This window comes from Globicephala melas, chromosome 8, assembly GCF_963455315.2.
Source record: "Globicephala melas chromosome 8, mGloMel1.2, whole genome shotgun sequence".
Lineage (NCBI taxonomy): Eukaryota > Metazoa > Chordata > Mammalia > Artiodactyla > Delphinidae > Globicephala > Globicephala melas.
The window spans coordinates 25,173,956-25,197,496 of record NC_083321.1 but is presented as its reverse complement, the minus strand read 5'-3'; the positions used below and the strand labels follow the sequence as shown (position 1 = coordinate 25,197,496).

The 23,541-nt window shown below is 43.1% G+C and overlaps 1 protein-coding gene and 1 non-coding gene across 8 annotated transcripts in view; both read left to right on the top strand.

The window, feature by feature from the left end:
- The window catches only part of TCP11L1 (t-complex 11 like 1), a 30,070-nt gene extending 9,575 nt beyond the window's left edge, over nt 1–20,495 (top strand). For 6 of the 7 annotated variants that reach the window (XM_070046130.1, XM_030864784.3, XM_060303370.2 and 3 more), the window contains 8 exons: nt 2,102–2,234; nt 3,429–3,549; nt 4,294–4,514; nt 8,123–8,259; nt 11,231–11,427; nt 14,945–15,126; nt 16,859–17,031; nt 20,058–20,495. In XM_070046130.1, the coding sequence (XP_069902231.1) occupies nt 2,164–2,234; nt 3,429–3,549; nt 4,294–4,514; nt 8,123–8,259; nt 11,231–11,427; nt 14,945–15,126; nt 16,859–17,031; nt 20,058–20,260 (1,305 nt within the window). In that variant the 5' untranslated portion in view covers nt 2,102–2,163 and the 3' untranslated portion in view covers nt 20,261–20,495. The remainder of the gene's footprint in view (nt 1–2,101; nt 2,235–3,428; nt 3,550–4,293; nt 4,515–8,122; nt 8,260–11,230; nt 11,428–14,944; nt 15,127–16,858; nt 17,032–20,057) is intronic. The other variant, XM_060303374.2, reaches the window with a different exon arrangement.
- Nucleotides 4,641–4,744, top strand: LOC115857694 (U6 spliceosomal RNA). The gene has a single exon (XR_004041344.1). It is a non-coding gene; the product is annotated as a U6 spliceosomal RNA (small nuclear RNA).
- Nucleotides 20,496–23,541: the final 3,046 nt, after the last annotated feature.

Here is a 23,541-nt window from a genome sequence, read left to right as displayed (position 1 = left end):
TTGGTAAAGTTTAATTTATCAGTTTTTTCTCTTAACATTTTAAGCTTTTTGTATCCTATCTAAGAAAGTTTGCCTAATCCAAGATCGCAAAGATTTTTGTCTGTGTTTTCTCTTGGAAGTCTTATAGTTTTAGCTTTTATATTTAGGTCTGCAGTTCATTTTGAGTTAGTTTTTATTTATCATGTGAGGTAAGGGTTGAGGGTCATTCTATGATTTATAGATTCCTAGTTGTTCCAGCACTATTTGGTAAAAAAACGAATCTTGCCTTACTGACAACAAATACACATACGTATGTGTGTGCATCAGTCTACTTTTGGATCCTCTGCTCTGTTCAGTTCGTCTATATGTCTGTCCTCATGCCAGACGCACACTGACTTGATTATTAGCATTATAGTAAGTCTTGAAATCACTTAGTATATAAGTCCTCCAACTTTATTCTTCTTTTTCAAAATAGTTTTGGCTTTTCTAGGTCCTGTGCATTTCCATACAAATTTTAGAATCAGTCTGGCAATTTCAACAAAAACTTTGCTGGGATTTTGATTGGGATTGCATTTTATCGGTAGATCAATTTGGTAGAAATTGACTTCTAAATAATACTGAGAATTGAAAAGATCTGTTGGGCCTTGATTTTAGATATTTATTGCATTTTACCAATATCCACAAAGCCAATATTCTTTATTATTTTTATTAATATTCCCTGGAAATGCTGAAAAAAATTTTGTGAGTTTTCTCAACTTCCCCTTATGTGAGTAAATAAAGATTTTTACCAGACAGAATATGACCAGCTCTTAGATTTGATTCCTTTTTCTGGTGAGCAAAAGAAAAAAGTAAAAGAAGAGGGAAAATAACTTTTCACTAACCTAGGAAGATCTTTATGTTTTAAACCCTGTGTAAACCAGTGGCATTTTTATCTCATTTTAAGCCCAGATCTTACCACCATTACATAAATTAATATAATCATCTTCTAGGCCAGTGCTTTTCAAAGTGTGGTTTCTGAAACCATCAGTATCAGCTGGAGTCTTATGAGAGATGCAGTTCTCCAGCCCCATCCAGACAGGCTAAATCAGAACCCTGAGAGGGGGCCCAGCAATCTGTCTTCATAAGCCTTCCCTGTGATTCTGATATAAACTAAAGACCTGCTATCATGGACTTTTTAAAAAAGCAAACAAAATAACCCAGCTTTATTGAGATATAACTGATAAACCAAAAATGCAAGTATTTAATCACAGACTTTTTAAAAGTAGGAATTACCCTTTGTTCCTTGGCTTGGAACACCTGGGGAGATTTGTGAGAACTTTTTTTATGGAAGATAAATCTCAAACTTTATCAAAAGAAAGCAAAGAACAGAGACCAGTTATGAGGCTATTGCCACAGTTGACACAGAAGTAAAATCTGCAGGACCTGGATAACAGAGCAGTGGAAAGGGAGAAGTCAGAGATGACTGTGAGGTTTTTGATTCAGTGGGCCTGCATTCTACAAATTCTTGTGTCACACACTCTAATTTGTTCATTTGTCAACTTCAGAATTCTTATATTGTCCTAGTATCCTGTACAGGGTAGTGGTTTTAGCACTGTTTAAACAGCACCTGGCTCAAGGCTATTTTAATTTGGGGAGACTGGTTCAAGGCTCAGTGTTAACGATGGAGCAAAATGTAAACTGCTGATAGGAACAAAAGAGAAGATCCTAAATCTGGTGTCTTCTTTCCATTTAGGGTAGACAGGAGGCATAGGGATTAGAAAATAAACTCTCAGCTTGCTGGGAAGGTGATAATGAGTAACTTTAAAAAGTGATAATCAGTAACTTTAAAAAGTTTTTCTAAGTCTTAGTTTACTGTAATCATTTTCCATTGACCAGTTCTGGCAAAAAAAAAAAAAAAAAGATGTTTTGAGTATTGTAAATGATCTGTGCTTTTAGGATTCTAGGTTAAAAGAAAAAAAAGAATATGAAATAGGTAAAATTCTATTTGAAATTGCCAGAATATTTTCATAAGTAAAGGGATAACTGAAATTATTAGCTGGTACCAGAACCACTACCTTCTCCTTAATTTAATAGAAATCCTAATCTAGAGGAACAGACCTCTTACACTGGATTTTTGTTATAGCTAGTCCTCCTCGATTCGTGACAGTAGAAGAACTTCTAGAGACAGCAAAAGGAGTAACTAACATGACCATAGCCCATGAAATTGTCATAAATGGAGACTTTCGGATTAAACCAGTTGAATTACCAGAAGACAGGTAAGGTGGTTACTGAGTTATCTTGTTTGGTAGAACAAAGCCATTTCCCAGTTCTGGAAATGTTTTCTTCACTTGATGTCAATATATTCTAATATACTTTTCCTTTTGTATGTTGCTAAAATATATTCCTTATCCTGGGAATTACTAGAGTTCGATAGTAGATCTCAGGACCACTGATCCTCGACAATGTAGTAAAAGGTCTGGAAACCTCCTGTGGAAGTCTTGCGTGTCAGCTTCTTCCCACTCCATAGGATTTAGCTGCCTCCTCTTGTGTGTTCATTGCACTGTCTCCTTCATTTCTTCTTTGTAACTATCACATTTTACTGTAGTTGTTGGTTTACTTGCATTCTTCACCAGATTGTAAACTCCTTAGAGACGAGGACTATGCTTTATTCTCTATCCCTACCTAGTACCTGGCACATATCATATTGAATCTAAAATTCTGTTGATTGTAAGGTGCACCTTTTAAAGATGGATTGTCACAAGAAGGAAAAAACATTGCCCATTATAATTGTGAAAGCACCATGAAAAAAATGGGGATTCTGTTGACAAAGGAGGAGCAATGGCTGCTGGGTCAGCAAGCTATAGTGTCTCCCGCATGAGGCTTCTGGATATGACTTTACAAACATTTCTTATATGTTCTTCAAGGATAGTACTTTTTCACATTAATCATGAAGAATTAATTACTTGTTTTGCTCTCATGACATAAAGATTGGTTTTCCTGAAATGCTATATATAAGTTGTTATATTAGTAGTTTGGTACCTAATTAAACAGTTGTCCAGTATGTCACATGGGAATAGGATAATTTTAGGAAACAAACTTAAAGTTTAAAGTCTTAAACTACTTAATCATAAATACCTTAGGAAACTTGCTGGTATCGGGGAACTTAAATTAACAGATCTGAACTTTCCAGTATTCTTTTTATCATATGGCACTGTTATGGGCTGTTATTTGGACTAATGTCACCTGTCAAATTAGTTGAAAGTTATTTTTTCCAATGAGGTACTTATTGAAATAAATCACTAACTAAAAATAAGTATGTGATTGGTTTAGGTATATCTGGGAAATCTTTCCTTCATCCAAATAATTAAAAAAAATTTTCTTACCCTAAACCTGTAGAATTTGTGCTTTTGAAAGTAATTTGAGGCAATAATATTTTATTTGCTTTTGCCTTTTTTTCCATTTGCCTCCAGCTTGGAGAAGAAAGTAAAGGATATTGTACATAAAGCTTTTTGGGATTGCTTGAGTGTCCAGTTATGTGAGGACCCCCCAACTTATGACCGGGCCATCAAGCTTGTTGGTGAGATCAAAGAGGTGAGGCGAAGAGCAAGTCGTGGTGCTTTCCTCGTATGTTAGGAGTACTTACTCATCCTGTGTTACTGTGCCAGAAGGCGTTAAAGAAATTGAAGGATCAGGATTCTAAATTGCTTGCCGAAATGTGGATTTAGGGTATTTTTGGCTTACTGGTCTTTAAAAATTTTCAAAGAAGCTGTGATAACCTGAGGGCATTACTCTTCTAAATGAAAAGAAGGTTCATATTTTTGAAAACAGAATTATTTAAAGAAAACAAGTTATTTTATAAAATACAGATAATTTATAAAAATTTTAATAGATATGAACACCTTCAATAAATAATGACCATAAAAGCGATTCAGTCTTTGGGACAGAGAAGGTATTAAGTGAAAGGTAGAACTGTTTTTGCAATACCTTTAGCAACAGTTTTCCAAAGAAGTAAGGTGTCTGTGGAAATTGCCATCTGTTGTTAGCTCACAGGCACACACTAATTAATGTGGGTTTTATTTTTCACTTCTAACAGTTTTTTCTTCCTGCATCCAGTTGATTGCTACCTAGAGCTTAAATGGAAGCTTAAATAGCTAGTCTAAATGATTTGTAAACATGTTTTTCTGTCGATTTGTTGAATAAGAGGTTAAAATGTGTGCACCATTACAATAGCAGTTGGTAAGCCCTTATTGGAATAATTGTAAATTCCTTTACATATAATCAAAAATGGCTTCTGACTAGGAAGCTTTGATTAAACTTGGCTGTGCTCTCTTGTAGACGCTCTTATCTTTCTTGCTGCCTGGTCACACTAGACTGAGAAACCAGATAACAGAAGTCTTGGATCTGGATCTGATAAAGCAGGAGGCAGAGAATGGGGCCTTGGACATTTCCAAGCTGGCAGAATTCATTATTGGCATGATGGGGACACTGTGCGCACCTGTTCGAGATGAGGAAGTGAAGAAACTAAAGGACATTAAGGAAATAGTGCCCCTTTTCAGGTATGGGCACTGTGTTAATCACCTTCAGGGCACCTAAAATACAGAGCCTGTTTTCAGAGTTAGACTTCCTCAAGTGTAGGTATTCATGCATTTAAAAAAAAAAAATTAAAAAGCAAATATTTTGCTGTGCTCACTTCGGCAGCACATACACTAAAATTGTAACCGTGCAGAGATTAGCGTGGCCCCTGTGCAAGGATGACTCACAAGTTCGTGAAACGTTCTGTATTTTTTAAAAATAGTGATTATAATAAGAAAAGGAGGGAGGGATGGAATGAAGGGAGGGAAGAGAAAGGGAAGGCTGAAAGAAAGGAAGGAAGGAAGGAAGGGGAAAAAGACAGTGAACTTGAGACTCTGGGTGAGGTTATAGTCTGTATATTCTTTAACTGGTTGAAGGCAGGTCAAGGTAAAGACTGATAATTAGCATATGTTTTAAAAATGTTAAAATTCAAATCTGTTTTTTACTAAAATCAATATAAATCCAATGAAACAAAAAGGCATGAGATATTTTTAAAAAAGCAAACATTTTATAAACTATAGAAAAGGAGAAAGAAGGAAAAATTTCACCCGTAATTTTACCACACAAAGGCACAATCACTACTGTCATATTGATATATAAATTTTTTTGGTTTTTTTTGCCTCAGCATTTTATTTTGAAAAATTACAAACCTACAGAAAAGTTGCAAAAACAATACAATCAACACTCATATAACCCTTACACAGATCCACCAGTTATTAACATTTAGTTAGTTTGCTTTATCTTTTTATATATACACTGAGTATGTGCACATTGAGTATGTACGTATGTATGTATATTTTTTCCCCTGAACCTTCTGATGGTTAATGTCAGATATTATGACATTTCACCCTTAACTATTTCAGCAACTACTTCCTAAGAATGTGGATATTCTCCCACATAATCAAAATACAACCAGGACATTCAAGAAATTTAACATTAATATAATCCTATTAACTAACGTTTAGTCCATGTTAACTTCCTTTAGTCTTTTGAATGTTTATTTTTAAATGTATACAGTTGTGATCAAATTTATATAATTTATATGCCAATATGGGCAAAGGATTGACATGATGCTGCCTGAGAATTTGACTTTTGGTTAACTGCTTTACTGTTTTCCTGTAAACAGATGAAGGTGTTATGTATCAAAATACTACTAGGTAACATTACTTATGGGGAAAATGACCTCTAACTGGTAAATTGCATCTAGACAGAAAGAAATGATAATGAGCTATAAATACTCGATGGCACATCATACTTGATACTTCCTCGAGTGGGGAAACTTTTATAACTGGGCATGCCCCCCATAGAGACCCTAGAAGTCATGCCGTGGAGTTATTACGAGCTTTTAAGTCAGGGTGCTCCCACATCTCTGAGCTGTCTGTTCATGACTGATATTGTAACTCTTCTTGAAGAGGAGTGCTTGGTGCCACCCTGTTGGCAAGCTGTGTGAATAGATGGTGCCAAACCTGTGGCTTATTGTCCTGTGAGTCTGACTGTTCAGCTGAACCAAAGAAGACCTCCCGGTGGGCACTGCAAGCCTGACTTTTTGTTAACATTACACCCTAATTATTTCACTTATTTTTTCATTGAAAGTATCATTGAGATAATTATATATTCACATGGAGTTGTAAGAAATAATACAGTACACTTTATCCAGCTTCTCCCAGTGGTGACATCGCAAAACTTTCAGAACCAGGGTGTTGACACTGATACAGTCCACTGATCTCATTTAGATTTCCTGTATACACATGTATATGTTTATTTATAGTAACTTTTATACAATTTTATCACCTAAGTTGGAATATCCACCACCACACTCAAGATACTGAACAGTCCCAACACCACAAGGATCTCTTGCATTGCCCTTTTATAACCAACTTACATTACGTTACTTTTTTAAACTCTCCATAAGCTTTTTCAGTGGCTGCAATATATTCATTCACATAGATATGATTAACTGTTTCTCTGTTAAGATGGACAATTAGATTATGTATAGTTATTTAGTATTTAACCCTGCAGTGAACATCTCTGCACAAAATTTTTTCTTTATTCTAGGTTATTTCCTAAAGATAGGTTCTTAAAATGGGATTACTGTGTCAGAGGATGTGAACAGTTTTAAGATTCATTGCATGGTACCAAGTTGCTTTCCAAAAGTTTTATAAGTAAAAAAAGTTTAATCTCTAGCCTTCTTGATATCATTATGCTGTCAATATTCATTACATAGAAAAATGCCCTTCACTGTCAGGTTCCCTCTCTCCTATTAACTAACGTTTAATAGGAGAGAGCATGTTGAAAAGACTGCCTAAATATAGTTATTGATTTGTTCATTCATTCAACAAGCTCTTACTGAGCACCTCTTATGTGCTAGGCACGGTGCTAGACATTAGAAATAATATAGTCGGTAAGAGCTCAAAATCAGCTAAGTTAAATGAGGAATTCCTTGGAAGAGAGTCCTCTGGGGACATAGCTGGTAGCAAACTCAACCTAACTCAGATTCCTACTGGAAAGAGAAGGGACTGGGGAAACTGGTAACCTGGGAGTATACACCCTATCTGAAGGAGGCAACGGTGGCCGCTTAGTGCCAGCCGATTGTAGTTGTGATGGAGTTTGGGCCCGGGTTGCCAGATCTTTTGATTTTTCAAGAGAAGCTAGAAATCCTGGCTTTTAAGAACACTGTGAGCATAAAACATGACTGTGGGTTACTTCCAGTCAGTGGTCTGCCACTTGGCAGTCTCCAGTAGTCTCTGGTTTCCTGTAGGTGGATTTAGGGGACTGTTGGGAGTGCTCAAAGGAGAGGCAGAACACCCTCCAGAAAGTGGGCTGCCCGACGCATTTGGGAGAGGGACAGAGTGGCAGGGTGAGGGGCCCTGAGTTGTTCCTCAGACTGTGTATCCTTTCCCATACATAAACTCACATAAAAGGTGAGTTTATTCTGTCATATGATGTTCAGTCAGTCCCAAAGGGCATCAGGGGACTGGGAGGACATTTGATCCTGTTCTTAACCTGTGTAGGACCTAAACCTAAACCTGCACCTTGGGTTCTTATCCACCTTCTGCAAGTAGGTCACTTAGCAGCTCCTGACCTCTGGTAAGAGTGCTGCTGGTATGTGACAGGCGTGGTATGGAAGGCATCCTTGGCATTGCATCAGATCTGCCCATGGGTTACATTCAGAGTGTGAGCTAGCAGTTATGCCATGAGAGCTAGAGCATAAAACCTGCCGTGAACATATTAACCTGTGTGAGCATGGAGACCAGGTGGTGAACTCTCTGCTCTTAACCTCAGGTCTGGGGCCGTCCTTCCTCTGCAGCCAAGAGGGCTGACCCAGAGCCAAAGAAAGAGCTCTGGGCCTGACAGGCAGTGGGGGAAGTGACGTTTGCCTAGGGGCAAGGGTGGGGACAGAGAGCAACTTAAAAATTTGCAGTCCTTTCTTCTAAATTTGTTTTTTTAAATCTGCGTTCTCATGGCTTCTCCAAATTTTCTTGCCACCCTTTCTGAGATGAAAAAACTGTCTCAAATCAGCTCACTTCATTTTTTTTTTACAGCAGTGTTTACTTTACAAGCGCCCAGTGATAAATCCTTTTATCTCTTTCAGGGCAATTTTTTCCGTGTTGGACCTAATGAAAGTGGATATGGCAAACTTTGCTGTCAGTAGCATTAGGCCACATCTCATGCAGCAGTCAGTTGAATATGAAAGGAAGCAGTTTCAAGAGTTTTTGGAGAAGCATCCAAGTATGTTTAATGTTTTGTGGTGCCTGTTCGTTGTCTGTGCTTTTTCATTTTAGTGGCTGTAGCTTGCCGCATAATGATATTTTCAAAACAACATGAGAATTTAGTATGAGAATGAAACTGTGCACCTCAGATTGGGGCTTGAACCCACGTGCTGGGACTCAAACCCAGCCAAAACCCACGGTCTTCCAACTGAGATCACACACTTGGTTTCAGGACTTAATGAAGCTCAGGTTCGTGATATCTCATCGAAGAAAGAATTCAGTGAGAGACAAAGTGATGGGTAAGAAGTGGATTTATTTAGAGAGAAACACACTCCACAGACAGAGTGTGGGCCGTCTCAGAAGGTGAGAAAGGCACCAGGCTATGGGGTTGTCAGTTTTTATAGAGGTGGGTAATTTATAGGCTAATGAGTGGGAGGAGTATTCCTGCTATTTCAGGAAGGGGCGGTGATTTCCAGGAATTGGGCCACCGCCCACTTTTTGATCCTTATGGTGGGCCTGGGAACTGTCATGGCGCCTGTGGGTGTATCATTTCGCTTGCTGATGTGTTACAGTGAGCCTATACTGAGGCTCCAGGTCTAGTGGAAGTTGACTTGTCCGCCATCTTGGACCCATTTGGTTCTAATCAGTTTATGTCATGCCCTTGGGCTATATCATTCTTTCAAAGGTTGTGCCCTGCCCCCTTCCCTCCCGTTTCAGGAGTAGTCTAATTTGAAGACCGAAAAGGACAAGATGTTAGGCCCTGAAAACTTAGTTGACAAGCAAGAAAACTGTAAGTAGGAGAGGAGAACAGAAATTTAAAAAAACAAAGAAGCCCTAAATTAAATGGGTTTTTATGAAAACACCAGTTTGAGGTGAATTGTATACTTGGCCTTGGTTTTAAGAACATGACGAACTTCTTAGGACTATTTAGCTCACTTTTCTACTCTCTATGAGGTACGTCAAGAAATTTCACTTTGCTTCTCTTCCATATGCATAAATCTCTCTATGAGGTACGTCAAAAAATTTCACTTTGCTTCTCTTCCATATGCATAAATCTCTCTATGAGGTACGTCAAGAAATTTCACTTTGCTTCTCTTCCATATGCATAAATCTCTCTATGAGGTACGTCAAGAAATTTCACTTTGCTTCTCTTCCATATGCATAAATCTCTCTATGAGGTACGTCAAGAAATTTCACTTTGCTTCTCTTCTATATGCATAAATCTGGTTTTGTACCCAGAAAAAGTCTCATTTTTATGAACCACTCAGATGACTGCAGGAAACAGATGAATTAAAATCCAAACTACGTTTCATTTCTAGGGCGCTGTTTCGGTCTCTGCACTGGCAGCTGATGCTCTAAGTGAACTGCAGTCTTCAGTTCCAATTTATTACGAGTTCCGTTTAGCCTCTAAGTTTGCGGGTCACAAGATGAAAATGGCAGTCTCTGGATAGATTGTGTTGCCTGACCAGGATCAGGTCAACAGTTGCTCATCCAGCTCCAGGCAGAGAAGTTGGAACTGGTCCTGAGGGCCAGGAGGAGTCAAGAAAGGGCAGAGTTGAAGGAGCAGTCCTAGAAGATTGGTTAGTGTTTACTGTGTACTAGGCTTGTGCCAAGGGTGTACGTGTGTTGCCATAGGTGACCTCACAGTAAGCCTACGAGGTTGGCAGTATTTTTTAAACCAATTTTACAGATGTGGTAATAGATTTTGAGAGGTTTTTTTTAAAATTTTGGCTGTGCCAGGCAGCATGCGGGATCTTAGTTCCCTGACCAGGGATCGAACCTGTGCCCCCTGCATTGGGAGCTCAGAGTCTTAACCACTGGACTGCCAGGGAAGTCCCCAGATTTTGAGAGCTTTTTGATCAGAATTGATGACCACACAGCTCCCTTTCTCAACCGGTATTTTACTGCCCCTCAGGAGAAACCAGGGTTGCAGTTTACAGGCTGAAGAGCCTTTGTATGAGGGCCGGGTGCGGACAGCCGGGGCCCAGGCGCTGAGCCGGTCCAAGTCTAGTGCTTATCACTCACAGCATGAAAGCCGAGGTTTTCCAGAGCTGGTTGCCTACAGAATGCTGTCTGCAGAGGCGAAAGGGAGAGCGAAGCTCGGAACCAAGAGCTCGGTGTGATCAGCATGTGGGCAGAACCAGAGGAGTGTCCTGCTGCAGCAGTGAAGAGTGGATGCCACCCATGCCCTCGGCTGCCCATTTTGTTTTAAGGTGGCCTCCACTGACCGGGCTGCAACCTGTTCCAGGTCCTGTCAGAGGGGTGTTTGCTCATACAATGTGGACAAAAACCTCATCTTCTCTCTTCTGTCCCTCAGAGTCCCTGGTGCATTATTCAGCTTAGAAAAGTAGGGGAAACATGCTGGCGGATGAAAAACAACTGAGATTCCCCCGACCCCCCCCCCCCGCAGTGCTCCAAACACTGCACAGTGTGTGTCAAATACGTGACAGAACTTACCCCCCACCCCTACCCCAGCAAGGCTGAAAGTAAACCAGATTGATACAAGACTAAGATCTAGACAAGGACAAGCCTCATCTTCAGTGTGGAGGATACTTTACACTGGGAAACTCTAGTCAGTGTCTCGTCCCATCTGTCTCTGGGCAAGAATTTTTGCATCTCACTGAGCTGGAGCTATCAGAGCTTCCAGCCACGTATCATGCAGGAGTGGCCAGGGTGGGAGAGAAGAGAGTGGAGGTCTTTTGAACATCCAAGGTGGCATTTATATCCACTGTCGTGCTTAGTCCTCACAGCAGCCTGTGGGGTGGTGGTGGACATTTCTTTGTATTAAGAATCTTGATAGTCAGACAATGACGTATCTAAGAACACTCAGCTGGTAACTGGCAATCTTGTGATGTGAACTGAGTTCTATTTGATTCCAAAGTCCGTACTTTATACTTTTACCACAATTCCAGGATGATCTTCCCTAAAGCAATTCTGGGACGCATCCGTCCAGAGCGTTCCAGTAATGTTCGAAGCCTTGCTTTTCACAGATTCCCTGGACTTTGTCACCCAGTGGCTGGAAGAAGCCGCAGATGACCTTATGAATCAGAAGTATAGAAATGCCCTGCCGGCTGTGGGAGAGGCCTCTGGCTCTGGGGACAGTCCCGGGCCAGATCCTGTTGCTGTCCAGAACTATGCGTACCTGAAGCTTCTGAAGTGGGACCACCTCCACAGACCTTTCCCTGAAGTAGGTGCTGACTGCTCATTTCTTTTTCGTGCTGCTGAACTTTAAAAAAAATAATGGTTACAATTCACATACCAGAAAAATCTCCCTTATAAGTTGTATAATTCACTGGTTTTTAGTACATTCACAGAGTTACACTTCCATTACCACTGTTTAATTTCAGAACATTTCCGTCACCCAGAAAGAAGCCCTGTACCCATTAGCAGTCACAACCCTCCCCCCACCCCCTGGCAACCATTAATCTTCTTTAGGTCTCTATGGATCTGGCCTATTCTGGACTTTTCGTTTAAACGGAATCAGGCAATGTTGGCCATTTGTGTCTGGCTTCTTAGCATAAAGTCCATCCGTGTTGTAGCATAAATCAGTACTTCATTCTTTTTAAGTTTTGTTTATTGTGTTAAAATATACACAACATAAAGTGTATCATTTTTAAGTGTACAGTTTAGTGGCACTAAGTACGTTCACATAACTTTGCAGCCATCACAGCCACCCATTCATGGAACACATTGGAACCCAGAACCCTTTAAACACTAACTCCTCACTCCTCCCTCCCCCGGTTCCTCTGTGTTCTTGAATCTGACTACTTTAGCTACCTCATATGAGTGAAATCACACAGTATTTGTCTTTTTGTGACTTGCTTATTTCACTTAGTATAATATCTTCGAGGTTCATCCACGATGTTGTTTGTGGCAGCATTTCTTTTCAAGGCTGAAAAATATTCCATTGTATGGCTATACCCCATTTTGCTTTATTCATTTATCAGTTGATGGACAACTGATGGGCAACTTTTGGGCTATTGTGAATTGTGCTGCTCTGAATATTTGTGTACAAGTTTTTGTGTGGCCATGTGTTCTCAGTTCTCTTGAGTATGTACCTAGGATTAGAATTGCTGGGTCACGTGGTGAGTCTTAAGTTTAACATTCTGAGGAACTGCCAGACTATTTTCCAAAGCGCCTGCCTCATTTTACAGTCCCACAAGCAGTGTATGGGTCTTCTAATTTGTGCTGCTGAGCTTCTGTCCTGTTTTTACTCATCTTGATGAAAACCCTAACAGTGACGGTGCTTTTCAGTTTTATCTAAAGAAACTTCTTCCCCTTCCATGCAGAGCAATATATATTTTTTAAAATTTATTTATTTATTTTTGGCTGCACTGTGTCTTTGTTGCTGTGCACGGGCTTTCTCTAGCTGTGGCTTGTGGGCTGTAGGCACGCGGGCTTCAGTAGTTGTGGTGCACAGGCTTCGTTGCTCCGCAGCATGTGGGATCTTCCCGGACCAGGGCTTGAACCCGTGTTCCCTGCATTGGCAGGCGGATTCCTATCCACTGCGCCACCAGGGAAGCCTAGAGCAATATTTTTTTTCTTTGTATGTTTTTCACAGTAAGTGCTTCTAACTGCAGGAGTCCTTTAAAGACATGACTAACAGGGGATTCCCCCAGCAAATAGCTGGTTTGGCGTCTAGACTCCCCCTCTTTTTTGAGGGCACTCACGCTTCTTATCTCTAGTCTCATATCCTGCTACTTCTCGAAGTTTCTTTCTCGGTTCCTTATTTTTCTTTTTAAGATGTTGTGAGCCTAAGGTTTCACCTCTTGCCTCTGAGTTCCCTGTTTTGTGCCAGAGCAGCCTCTCAAGGGGATATTGAAGTGGGGGTGGGGAGCTTCCTTCCTGCAGAGTGCCATGCTCTCTGCTCTCTCCTGCAGACATTTCTCTGCAAAGATAGCCGTGGGGAAAATGGTGTTTTCACTGGGGACAGATGTCTACTCTCAGAATTGATCCTTGGAAATCCTTTGCATCCTAAACCCAAGTACGGCATACTGCTAGGAGGCTGCAAAGCAAGGGTGCTGCCCTGTAACAAAGTGAAGTCAAAAAAGAGACTGGTGAAGCCTCTCTGTTTAACCATAGAGGAGTCTCAGCCTTCAAAGGTGGTTTTTACTTCTTAGGGAGAATTCTGGGCTAAGACTCCATGTCGTTAATGTCTCGATTTGGTGTGTCAGTTTCTTATAGCAAGACTGGGCCTTAATATTTGATTCATCTGTAAAAACTCAGATCAGAAGCCATATCTCCTCAGCCTTTCCACTTCCCTTTACCTCACCCCACACAGAAGACTTTGGCCTGGCAGCGCCCAGGCCTGTCAATAACACGGGGACGCCGTCATGGAAATTCACTCACTGACTACTTTCCAGGTATTATCTGTCATTCCTACTTTTTCTACTTATCGTTCATTTTTCTCTTTCTTTATTCACTTCCCAGTTCTTGAGAGCCTGCTTTGTGCTGGATACTGAGGGGGATACTGAGGTGAATAAGTGTATTTCTCCCCTCCTTCCCTCCTGTGCCCTGGATAGGGTGGTTGGTTGTCTGGTTTACCCAGGACTGGGAATGGGTGTGGGGAGGGGAAGTGTTCACAGGACCTGGGAGTTTCAGTTTTAAACCAGGCCACTCCTGGAAAAACTGGGATGAGTTGGCCCCCTGTGTACCTCATTACTCTTTCCCATCTAATGATGTAATTCCTATTTATTGAGTGCTGGCTGTGCCAGCCACTTTATTATTATCTTTCTTTTTTTAATACATTTATTTATTTATTTTTGGCTGTGTTGGGTCTTCACTGCTGTGCGTGCGCTTTCTCTAGTTGCGGCGAGCAGGGGCTACTCTTCATTGTGGTGCACGGGCTTCTCACTGCGGTGGCTTCTCTTGTTGCGGAGCACGGGCTCTAGGCACGCGGGCTTCGGTAGATGCCACACGTGGGCTCAGTAGTTGTGGCTTGTGGGCTCTAGAGCACAGGCTCAGTAGTTGTGGCTCATGGGCTTAGTTGCTCCGCGGCCTGTGGGATCTTCCTGGACCAGGGATCGGACCCGTGTCTCCAGCATTGGCAGGCAGATCCTCAACCACTGCGCCACCAGGGAAGTCCCAGCCACTTTATATACATGGTCTTTTTTCATCTTTCTTTCTTTCTTTTTAATTTTTATTGGAATATAATTGATTTGCAGTGTTGTGTTACTTTCTGCTGTACAGCAAAGTGAATCAGTTATACATATACATATATCCACTCTTTTTTAGATTCTTTTCCCATCTAGGTCATTACAGAGTATTGAGTAGCATTCCTTGTGCTATACAGTAGGTCCTTAATAGTTATCTATTTTATATATAGTAGAGTGTATGTTGTCAATCCCAGTCTCCCATCTTATCCCTCTCCCCTTTTTTCGTCTTTAAAACAGCACTGTGAAGGAGGAATCCCCATTTTGCCTAGGGCTCAGAGTTGAAGAAACCTGCATGAGGTTGTGCTGCTATTAAATGATGAAGTCTGGATTTACACCCAGTCTGGCTTATGTTGTACTGCAGCCTTCCTAAGGGAGAGGGGCGCTGCGGTGGAAGAATTCACACCTGCCTCCCTTATGGCCGGCTCTGAAAGGACTAGAAAATCCTCAGGGGAACTTCAGAGGCCTCTGTATGGGCTGCGGCCCCACTGCCCTCTGCCGGTGACAGCCCAGACCTGCAGCTCAGGATGATTTCTGTTTTATTCATTGCAGACAGTTTTGATGGACCATTCTCGCTTCCAAGAGTTCCAGCTCCAGCTGGAGCAGTTGACCGTCCTGGGGGCTGTGTTGCTGGTCACGTTCAGCATGGCAGCCCCAGGAATTTCCAGCCGGGCCGACTTTGCTGAGAAACTCAAGATGATTGTGAAGATTCTGCTCACAGATATGCATCTGCCGTAAGTGACGGAGAGCTCTGGCGACCAGGGCCTTCAACAGATGGTGGGAGGCAGCGGGTGGCGGGGAGCAGACTGGAGCGGGGGTCTGCAGTGTAAGGCAGAATTGGGGCCACTCGCCAGAGACTGAGGAAACCTGGCACTCCAGCGTTCTTCACCCCGCAGGATTTACTCAGGGTCACACGGTCAAAGTTAGAGTCCACTCCAGGGCTGATTAGCAAGGCTCTAGGACAGTGGCTTTCAAATGTTTGTGACCAGGACGCATAGTAAGAAATTCATCTTCCGTGGTGACAGTGCATACTTGGACACACATGTAACTGCAATAAAAACTTCACAAAGTGAAACTTACCCAACTGTGCTTAATACTTCCTGATATTTCTATTCTATTCTTGTCCCATTAAAAAGAAAAAAAATACTGGTTGCTACCCAGTGAATTGCTTTCATAATCAACTAATAGTTTGGTCAACACAGTCCTAGGGAAAGGTCAAATAAGAAACAAGCTGCATTCCTCCAGAGTGTGTGAATGTGACTAAAGTTTTCCGCCCTTTGCGGAAAACACTCCTCATAGACATTTTGTGCTGAGTGTAAATGGATTATCTATCAACCAGCACCAGTCCACACTTGTGTGAGGGCAACTGCTTCTGCAGTGAAATCAGATTAGGTGATTTATGTGGTTTCCAGCATATAGAATATTTTTGAATGTTTCTAAGTTAACCTGTATCTGACAAGGTCCACCTCAGAGGATTCTTCAAGTGGCATGTCCCCAAACCTTCTCCTCCTCCTTACAAAGTGGAGGAATTGGCTGCTGAGTTTGCACACAGCTTGCATGTGTTCAGTGCGATGAGGGGCGTGTCCACGAGTTGTGACCTGAGGCTCAACAGTCTTGACTCAGGCCTGCAGGGTGTTTGCTGAGGCGAGGCCTGACCTGAGGCCCTTGCACAGGTGTAGCCCTGGGCTGTCACCTAGGTCCCCCTCCAGTAAAACTGCTCTGTCAAAGCTACTGAGGAGGAGGGCCTGTCCGTGCTTCCTTGGGAGGCCGGCCCTGCCTTGTCCGCCCTGGCCCCAGCAGCAAGTCCTGGGGCTCTCACATTTGCTCACACTTATTCTACTGTACACAGCCTCTAGATCCAGGACAAAGGCAATTGCCTTCTCAGACAACACCCACCAGCACAAGGGCTCTCCACAGAGACTCCAGGGAAGCCCAGGAGCCCCAGGAAATCGAAGTGTGAATTTTAACTTTTAGATTTCAGTTTTATTTGTTCTTTGAAAGTCGTTAATACGCTGTGTTTCAAAAGCCTAAAGGGACAAAGTGGTATCCAATGAAAAGTTTCTCTCCCACTCCGTCCCGCGGCTGCCACATTTCTGGTTTCTGGTGTGTTGCTCCAGAGGTGTCCAAGGTAGTCCTAAGTCAGTTCCAGGGTTATTTCACCACACAGATGCTAGCAAGAAGTTAGCTTTTAGATTGTTAGACCAGGCATAACCTGAGCCCTCCCCGTGCCACTGTTCTTTCTGGCAGAGAGAGACGGGTAGAGAGACAAAGTCCCCTGAGTTGGATGGACGCAGTCTGAGGGGCTCGGGGCAGGGAAGAGGCACAGTTTTCCCTTTGAACCCATCGGTCTGTGAATTGGTCGCTGTGACTCTCCCCAAATGGGGGCTGGGCGGGGCTGGGGGTGGGATGTGCACTTTGTTGATGGGCCCTTTCTTCACTGGCTTCTCCTTCCCTTCTCTGCTCAAGCTCCTTCCATCTGGAGGATGCCCTGACTACCGTTGGGGAGAAAGTCTGCCTGGAGGTGAGCAGCTGCCTTTCCCTGTGCGGATTCAGCCCCCTCACCACGGACAAAGAGGCCGTGCTCAAGGGCCAGATCCAGGCCATGGCCAGTCCTGACAACCCCATCCGCAGGATCGTGGGTACGTTTGGGCGAAGGCGGGACCAGGGATATGCCTGCAATGGGCTGGCAGACAGGCCCCTCTGCGGGCATCTAGAAGGGTTTGATGGATTACGCGTGCCAATGAGTGAAGAGAGAGTGATTATTCACCGTAGTGCAATTAGGGCGACCCGAAGCTTTGGCCAAGTGACTAGGCAGCCATCACTGTCCTGAGGGCTCTGGCTTTGGAATCACCGGTCTTGGTTCAGAACCCTGCTCCATCCAGCACTGTGAGGTGGTGGGAAACAATATACTGGTGTCTGCCCCTGGCCCCTGGCACAGAGCTCCTGAAACTCTGGTAGTTTCCTCAGTGATAAGAGCGCTAGGAGCATCTTTTGTTCTAGTGTTTGGTCTCTGACCTTGGCTCCTGACCCGGAGCTCCTACCTCCTTTGGAATTTCCTGGGTGCTGGGAGTGTCTTGTGTTCTGAGTAGGTGACTCTTGATGGGCTCCTGGGTGGGGGCCGGTCACCCGAAAGACCAAGCCATGATTAGAAGCTTGGAACTTTCAGCCCCGCCCTCCATCCTCCAGAGAGAGGAGAGGGGCTAGAAATGCCTACGTGATGAAACCTTCACAGAAGTCCCAAAAGTACAAGGTTTGGAGAGCTTCTGGGTTGCTGAACACATCCGTGTAGTGGACGGGTGGTGCACCCCAGCTCCGCGGGAACAGAAGCTCTTGCCCTCGGGACTCTCCCCGACCTCACCCTATGTATGGCTTCTTCCGACTCTTCATTTGTATCCTTTATCAGATCCTTTATTATATAATAAACTGGTAAACCTAAGTAAGTGTTTCCCTGAGTTCTGTGAGCTATTCTAGCAAATCATCAAAATCCAAGGGAGAGGACGTCACGGCAACCTCTGATTTGTAGCCAAGTCAGAAGTTGTGGATGACCTGCGGGCCGCCTCCTTGTGATCGGCTTCTGAAGTCGGGGGCAGTCTTGTGGACCTGAGCCCTTAACTTGTGGGATCTGAGGCTGTCTGCGCGTAGTGTCAGAACTGAGTAAAGTTGTAGGATGCCCAGCTGGGGTCACAGAGAACTGCTTGGCGTGGGGACGCTTCTTCCCCGGATCTGGAGTCAGAAGCATTTTGAATGTGGTAGTGGCACGAGGGTAAGGGAAAAGTATAGCTGTAGTACAAGGCTAGGACGGGTTTTCTTTACAAGCACTTACTGTGTAGCCTGAGCAAGTGACGTGATACTTGAGTTTCATCATCTCTAAAAGGGGGTTGCTGAGAGGACTGCAGGTGGTAAGATATGTAAGGTGCTTACTGCAGAACCTGGCAGCATAGGGAGGACTCACTAACGAGTCGCAGTTATTAAAAATATTACTCCGGACTTCCCTGGCGGTCCAGTGGTTAAAACTCTGCACTTCCAGTGCAGGGGGCATATATATATATATATATATTACTCTGCTATGTGAGCTGTGACTTTCCATCATCACTGGTTGATTCTGTTCACTACATCTAATATTTAATTTTTACATCTAATATTTAATTTTTAAAATTATTGTCATTTAATTGTAAAGTCCTTCCTTAACTTCTTTACGAACTCAGATAGATGTTCATCTTATAAATAATGAAAAGTTAGCAGGCTTCAGGCAAAAGCAGAATGATCTGTGGTTATCAGATTCTAGGCTGGAGTAGAGGCTGAACCAGTGACGTGGGTGTGCTTCTAATACCATGACTTTTTAAAATTTCATCCCAGGCCCGCATTAGTCACAGTTTCATCTGCAGGTCCCTCAGGAGGAGCCTCCTGATGCTGCAGGGCCCTCGGACTGTCGAGATCATTGTTGTCAACTGGGGTGGGGATGCGGGGAAGTGCTGTGAAGAGACCACTGGCTACTAAGCTGCTGCCTTAGTCCTGTCATCTAGGTTGTTTAGTCACAGCCAGTTAAGTGTGTTACTGGACTCCAAAGGATGTAAGTCAGTTGCACCTGAGAAGGTTCCCTAGGGCATGAGCTGGGTGTGAAGTTTGAAAACGCTCATTTAATATAAATGCCGCTATTGCTTTTGTAATGAAATCTGCAAGGTGCGGCTTTGCACACACACTTTTTTGGCAGCTGAGGGTGCAAAAATATCATAGAAGGGGATGGGCTAAAGAAGCATCCAACTAAATGATTCCTCAGAGTAGGACAAGTGGCCCACAGCTCCATGGCCTTCATTGCAGGCTTTGGAGAAGGAGGCTTAGGCTTCTTTCATGTGGGCTTATGGGAAAATCTAGATCACAAGCCAATAGTGCTGGAGTCTTCTTTTTTTAAAATAAATGTATTTATTTATTTATTTTTGGCTGTGTTGGGTCTTCGTTGTTGCGCACGGGCTTTCTCTAGTTGCGGCGAGTGGGGGCTACTCTTCGTTGTGGTGCGTGGGCTTCTCCTTGTGGTGGCTTCTCTTGTTGGGGAGCACGGGCTCTAGGCGCGCGGGCTTCAGTAGTTGTGGCTCGCGGGCTTAGTTGCTCCGTGGCATGTGGGATCTTCCCGGACCAGGGCTCAAACCTGTAACCCCTGCATTGGCAGGCGGATTCTTAACCACTGTGCCACCAGGGAAGTCCCTTTCTCTTCTCTTTTGAACTTGCATTTCCTGCTTTATTTTTCCTCCCACTTTTTATATGATCTTAAACAATGGCTAACATTGGTCTCAGTGTGCCTTGCTCTTCTGAGAGCAGAACTTGGCAGCACCCTAATCTCCCCTTAATCGTTCATACATTTATCCTTGCTTTCCAAGTGTATTTTGGGCTTTGCCTGGTGTCCAGGCCTCATGGCAGGCACTGTGCTGGGTGTTGGGGAGAGAATGATGAACAGGATGAGCATGGTCCCACCCCGTGGAGCGGACCAGCTTTGGGGTGGGCGGGGGTACAGTACAAATGGGATGAATGTTCAGAAGTGGGAGGTGCCTCCGGATGGTCAGGGAAGACTTTCCCGAAAAGGTAATGTTTAAGCTGAAAACTGAAGCGTAAATAGAAACTTGTAAAGTCACCCTGACCAAGAAGCAAACAACTGCTTTCTTTTCTGTCGCAGATTCCCGAATCCTGACCTTCTTAGAAACCTACCTTGTCTCCAGTCATCAGAAGCCATTGCCCACAGCCCCAGGGGGATTAGGTCCAGTTCAAACAGAGCTGGAGGAAGTTGCCATTAACTTCGTGCGCCTGGTCAACTATAACAAGATGGTCTTCAGTCCCTACTATGATGCGATCCTCAGTAAGATCCTTGTCAGACCCTAACGCTTGTGCTCCCTGCAGCAGCAGTGTTACCCACTTGACCTGTTCTCAGCTGTAGTGTTGCTTTGGAAAATGGCTGCTTAGTACCTTTCTATTTAACAGCACTGATGCCAAAAGGAAGAGTATTGTGTATCACTGTTGAAAAGGCTTGTTTTGAGGGTTTGTGTTTATGAGTGCAAGTTTACAAATCAGAGAAGCTTTTCGTTATCGTGAGTTTTGTAGGTAGCACTCAGCTTTTGACGGGTGGACTGCCGTGTGTCTCCACCCACACCCTATCATGATCGTAGCTGCCTCGTCTCTCCCAGGAGCCTGGGACCTCTTCTGCCATCTGGCTCGCTTTTCTTTCAGACACCCAAGAGTATCTGACAGCCACCCCAGAGTGAACAGAACCAGGCCTTGATGCGTTTAGACCCTTGCCCGTCTCTTGCCCAGCCCAGCCCTCCTTCCTCCAGGTATTTTGTGTTGGAAGGACTTTATATAGTCTTACTGCCTCCACACACCTCCCGCACCCACTGTTTATTGCTTTCTCCCTGCCTGGGCTAGCTGGAGCCCCAGAACCCTTTTGTTCTAGAGGAGAGTTATTTGATTTTAAAAAGCTTACTTGTTTATACAAAATTACTTCTGAGCCTGGATGATAGCAGTTATGGGATCTAGAGAAAGGAAAATTCTGTGACTTTTATGCCTTGAAAGTCAAGGAGAAATTTTTTTTTTTAATATATGTTAGTGTAATATACAGAAGAGGACAGATGTCTGAAGTTCTTACTGAAAAGTTCACTCTGATACAATACATAGATGTATTGATTGGATTCGAATTCCAGCATTGGATTTAAGTGTTTTCAGGTAAAATAGCGTCAGCTCACTTATTTCTTGGATAACGAAGTTATAGGAGATCCCTGGTTTTTGAGCAGTATTTATTGAGGAACTTCAGTGACCAGAATTCCTGACATATCCTGTGACTGAAAGGGTAGCTTGGCTCTCACAGGTGACCTGTTCTGTTAAAAAAAATAAAATGTGCGCATGTGCCTGTGTGTATTTTAGACAGGGACATTTTGTTAGAAACAGAGCCATGAAGTTGTTGGGCGATCTCCAGTTCCCAGAATCATGCAAGGAATCCCTTCATTCAAGCCGATGAGCGCTGGGGTGGAGCTGGGGACAGCGTTGGGGAAACATCCACCCTGTACACTGTCTAGTGATGCGAGGCTTCAGAGGAGTGAAGGTTATACTGGGAATGTGATTTCTCCAAGTATTTGCTTCTAATATTTTTACTTGCAGTCAGAAATGTATGCTGGGTTACGTGGTCAGAGGTCATATTAATAAAGTTTAGGCTGAAGGACAAATCCTCCAAGGTTTCACTGGAAGGGGATGAAAGCTCGGTAAGTAGAACTTTTAAAGAACAAAATCACATCTTTTGTAGCTTATTCAATGAGGTCACCTCTGGAATTGTTTCTGGAGATAAGGCTGCTGTGGAAGCTGTGCTCACTGGTTGTAGAGTATGAGGTTCCTGGGGGCAGCACTCTTGCTTGCCTCAGCCTCAGTGTTTGGGTCCCTCCCTCCGCAGCCAAGGATGCCGGAGAGGAGCGTTACCCTCACAGATGCAGGGTGGGTCACCAGCTCCTGCAGCCATTTTCCCTAAATCTCAAAGTTTCTTCATTTTGATTTCTTTTGTAAGAGTTAACTCTTAGGTGATTTTTTTCTTTCTTTTCCCTCATGGGTTCCTACATAGAGTGAAGTTTGAACACTTTGAAATCTTGATGCCTATATAACAGGGAGCTTCACAGACTCCTGTGGCCCCCACTACCTCAGTGTCCACTGGTGGAATTCTACAGAAGCCAGAATGAAGACGGCAGAGTTCAGAATCACAATATTCATATTGAATCATTTTGTTGCTGCTCTTTGAAGATAAGTGAGCTAGTTTTCTTCCTGGAATCTCATAGGATTATCACTAAGGGCCAGGAAAATTCATTTAGTTCATTTAGTCACTCAGGAAACATTTGCTAAGCATCTACTTAGAACTCCCCCCTACAGCTCTCCCTCCAAGACAGAAATAGCTTTGGCGTATACATTATCCTTCAGAATTGAATTGGGTTATATACTGCATACTGATTGCATTTGATGTGGTTTCCTGCCTAACAGGTTTGTGGAAAACATGTCTTGTGGAAGTGCTGAGTTTATTGGGCACTAGTATTTCACTGCAGGTGGGTAGAACTGATTGCCTTGAGAGTTGGGTTGATATCAGCAGGTCAGGTAGATTTCTTTGATAGTCTCCTGAATGAATGAATGAATGAATGTCTAGAGCGGTGACTGCTGCCTTGTCAGCTCTCAACTGATTGGGTGGATTCTCACTCTACATATGTATATTTTTTAATCTTATTCTAAAGCAAGCTGTAAAATGTGATCGTTTATGTAGCCCTTTATAAATATACTTCAGGTCAGAGTTACACTGATATATCTTACTGATTAATGCAGTGGACAGGTGTGTAGGAATTTTTTTCTCTGTGAAGAGAAGTTATTAAAAAGTTTGACTCAATAGGCACATAATGTGCACATACTGGCTGACAATTCTGAATGGATTATTTAGCAGTTCTGTTTTTGTGGCTTATTTTACTTTCTCCAGAGTCTTAAGATACCTGGGAATAGAGCAGCCTACTTTCCTGGTGAATTTCAAAGGGAGGGAATAGGTGTTTGCTGTTTGATTTCCAGTGACATTTTGGCATGCCCTGATTTCTGTGTATAACATTTGTATTTCTTTTAATTTTGAGGCAGGGTGGTAGAGTGGAAAGACTGGGAGCTGTCAAGAAACCAGAGTTTTGATCCTATTTCTGTTACGTGATTAGCTCGAGCAAATCAGGACCCATTTCCAGTACTTATAAAATGAAAGGACTGGATTTAACCTTACAAGCCTTTCCAAGTCTGACATTCTGTAGTAAATCTGACTGGACTTAATAACTTAAGTAGACTGCAGTAGGATTGTGCAGAAAGTTCCTGATTTAGAGGAAGATCTGGGTTGAGTTTTTCCTCTGTTGCCTTCTTGCAAGGTTATGTGATGTTGGGCTAATCATTCTTCCTTGGGCTCTGTATTTTCACCCGTAAAATGAGCATACTCCTAACTCACACTTCCTGGGAGGATTAAATTTGATAATGGATATTAGAATGCTTTGTACATGCAAAAGGACTATGAATGACTTTATTAGCAACAAAGGAGAGCATATAACCCTGCCTGTAGGTGCATATCTGTTATCATGACAGATTCGACTGTTGGTGCCCAACCTCCCTTCAGTCAAGCA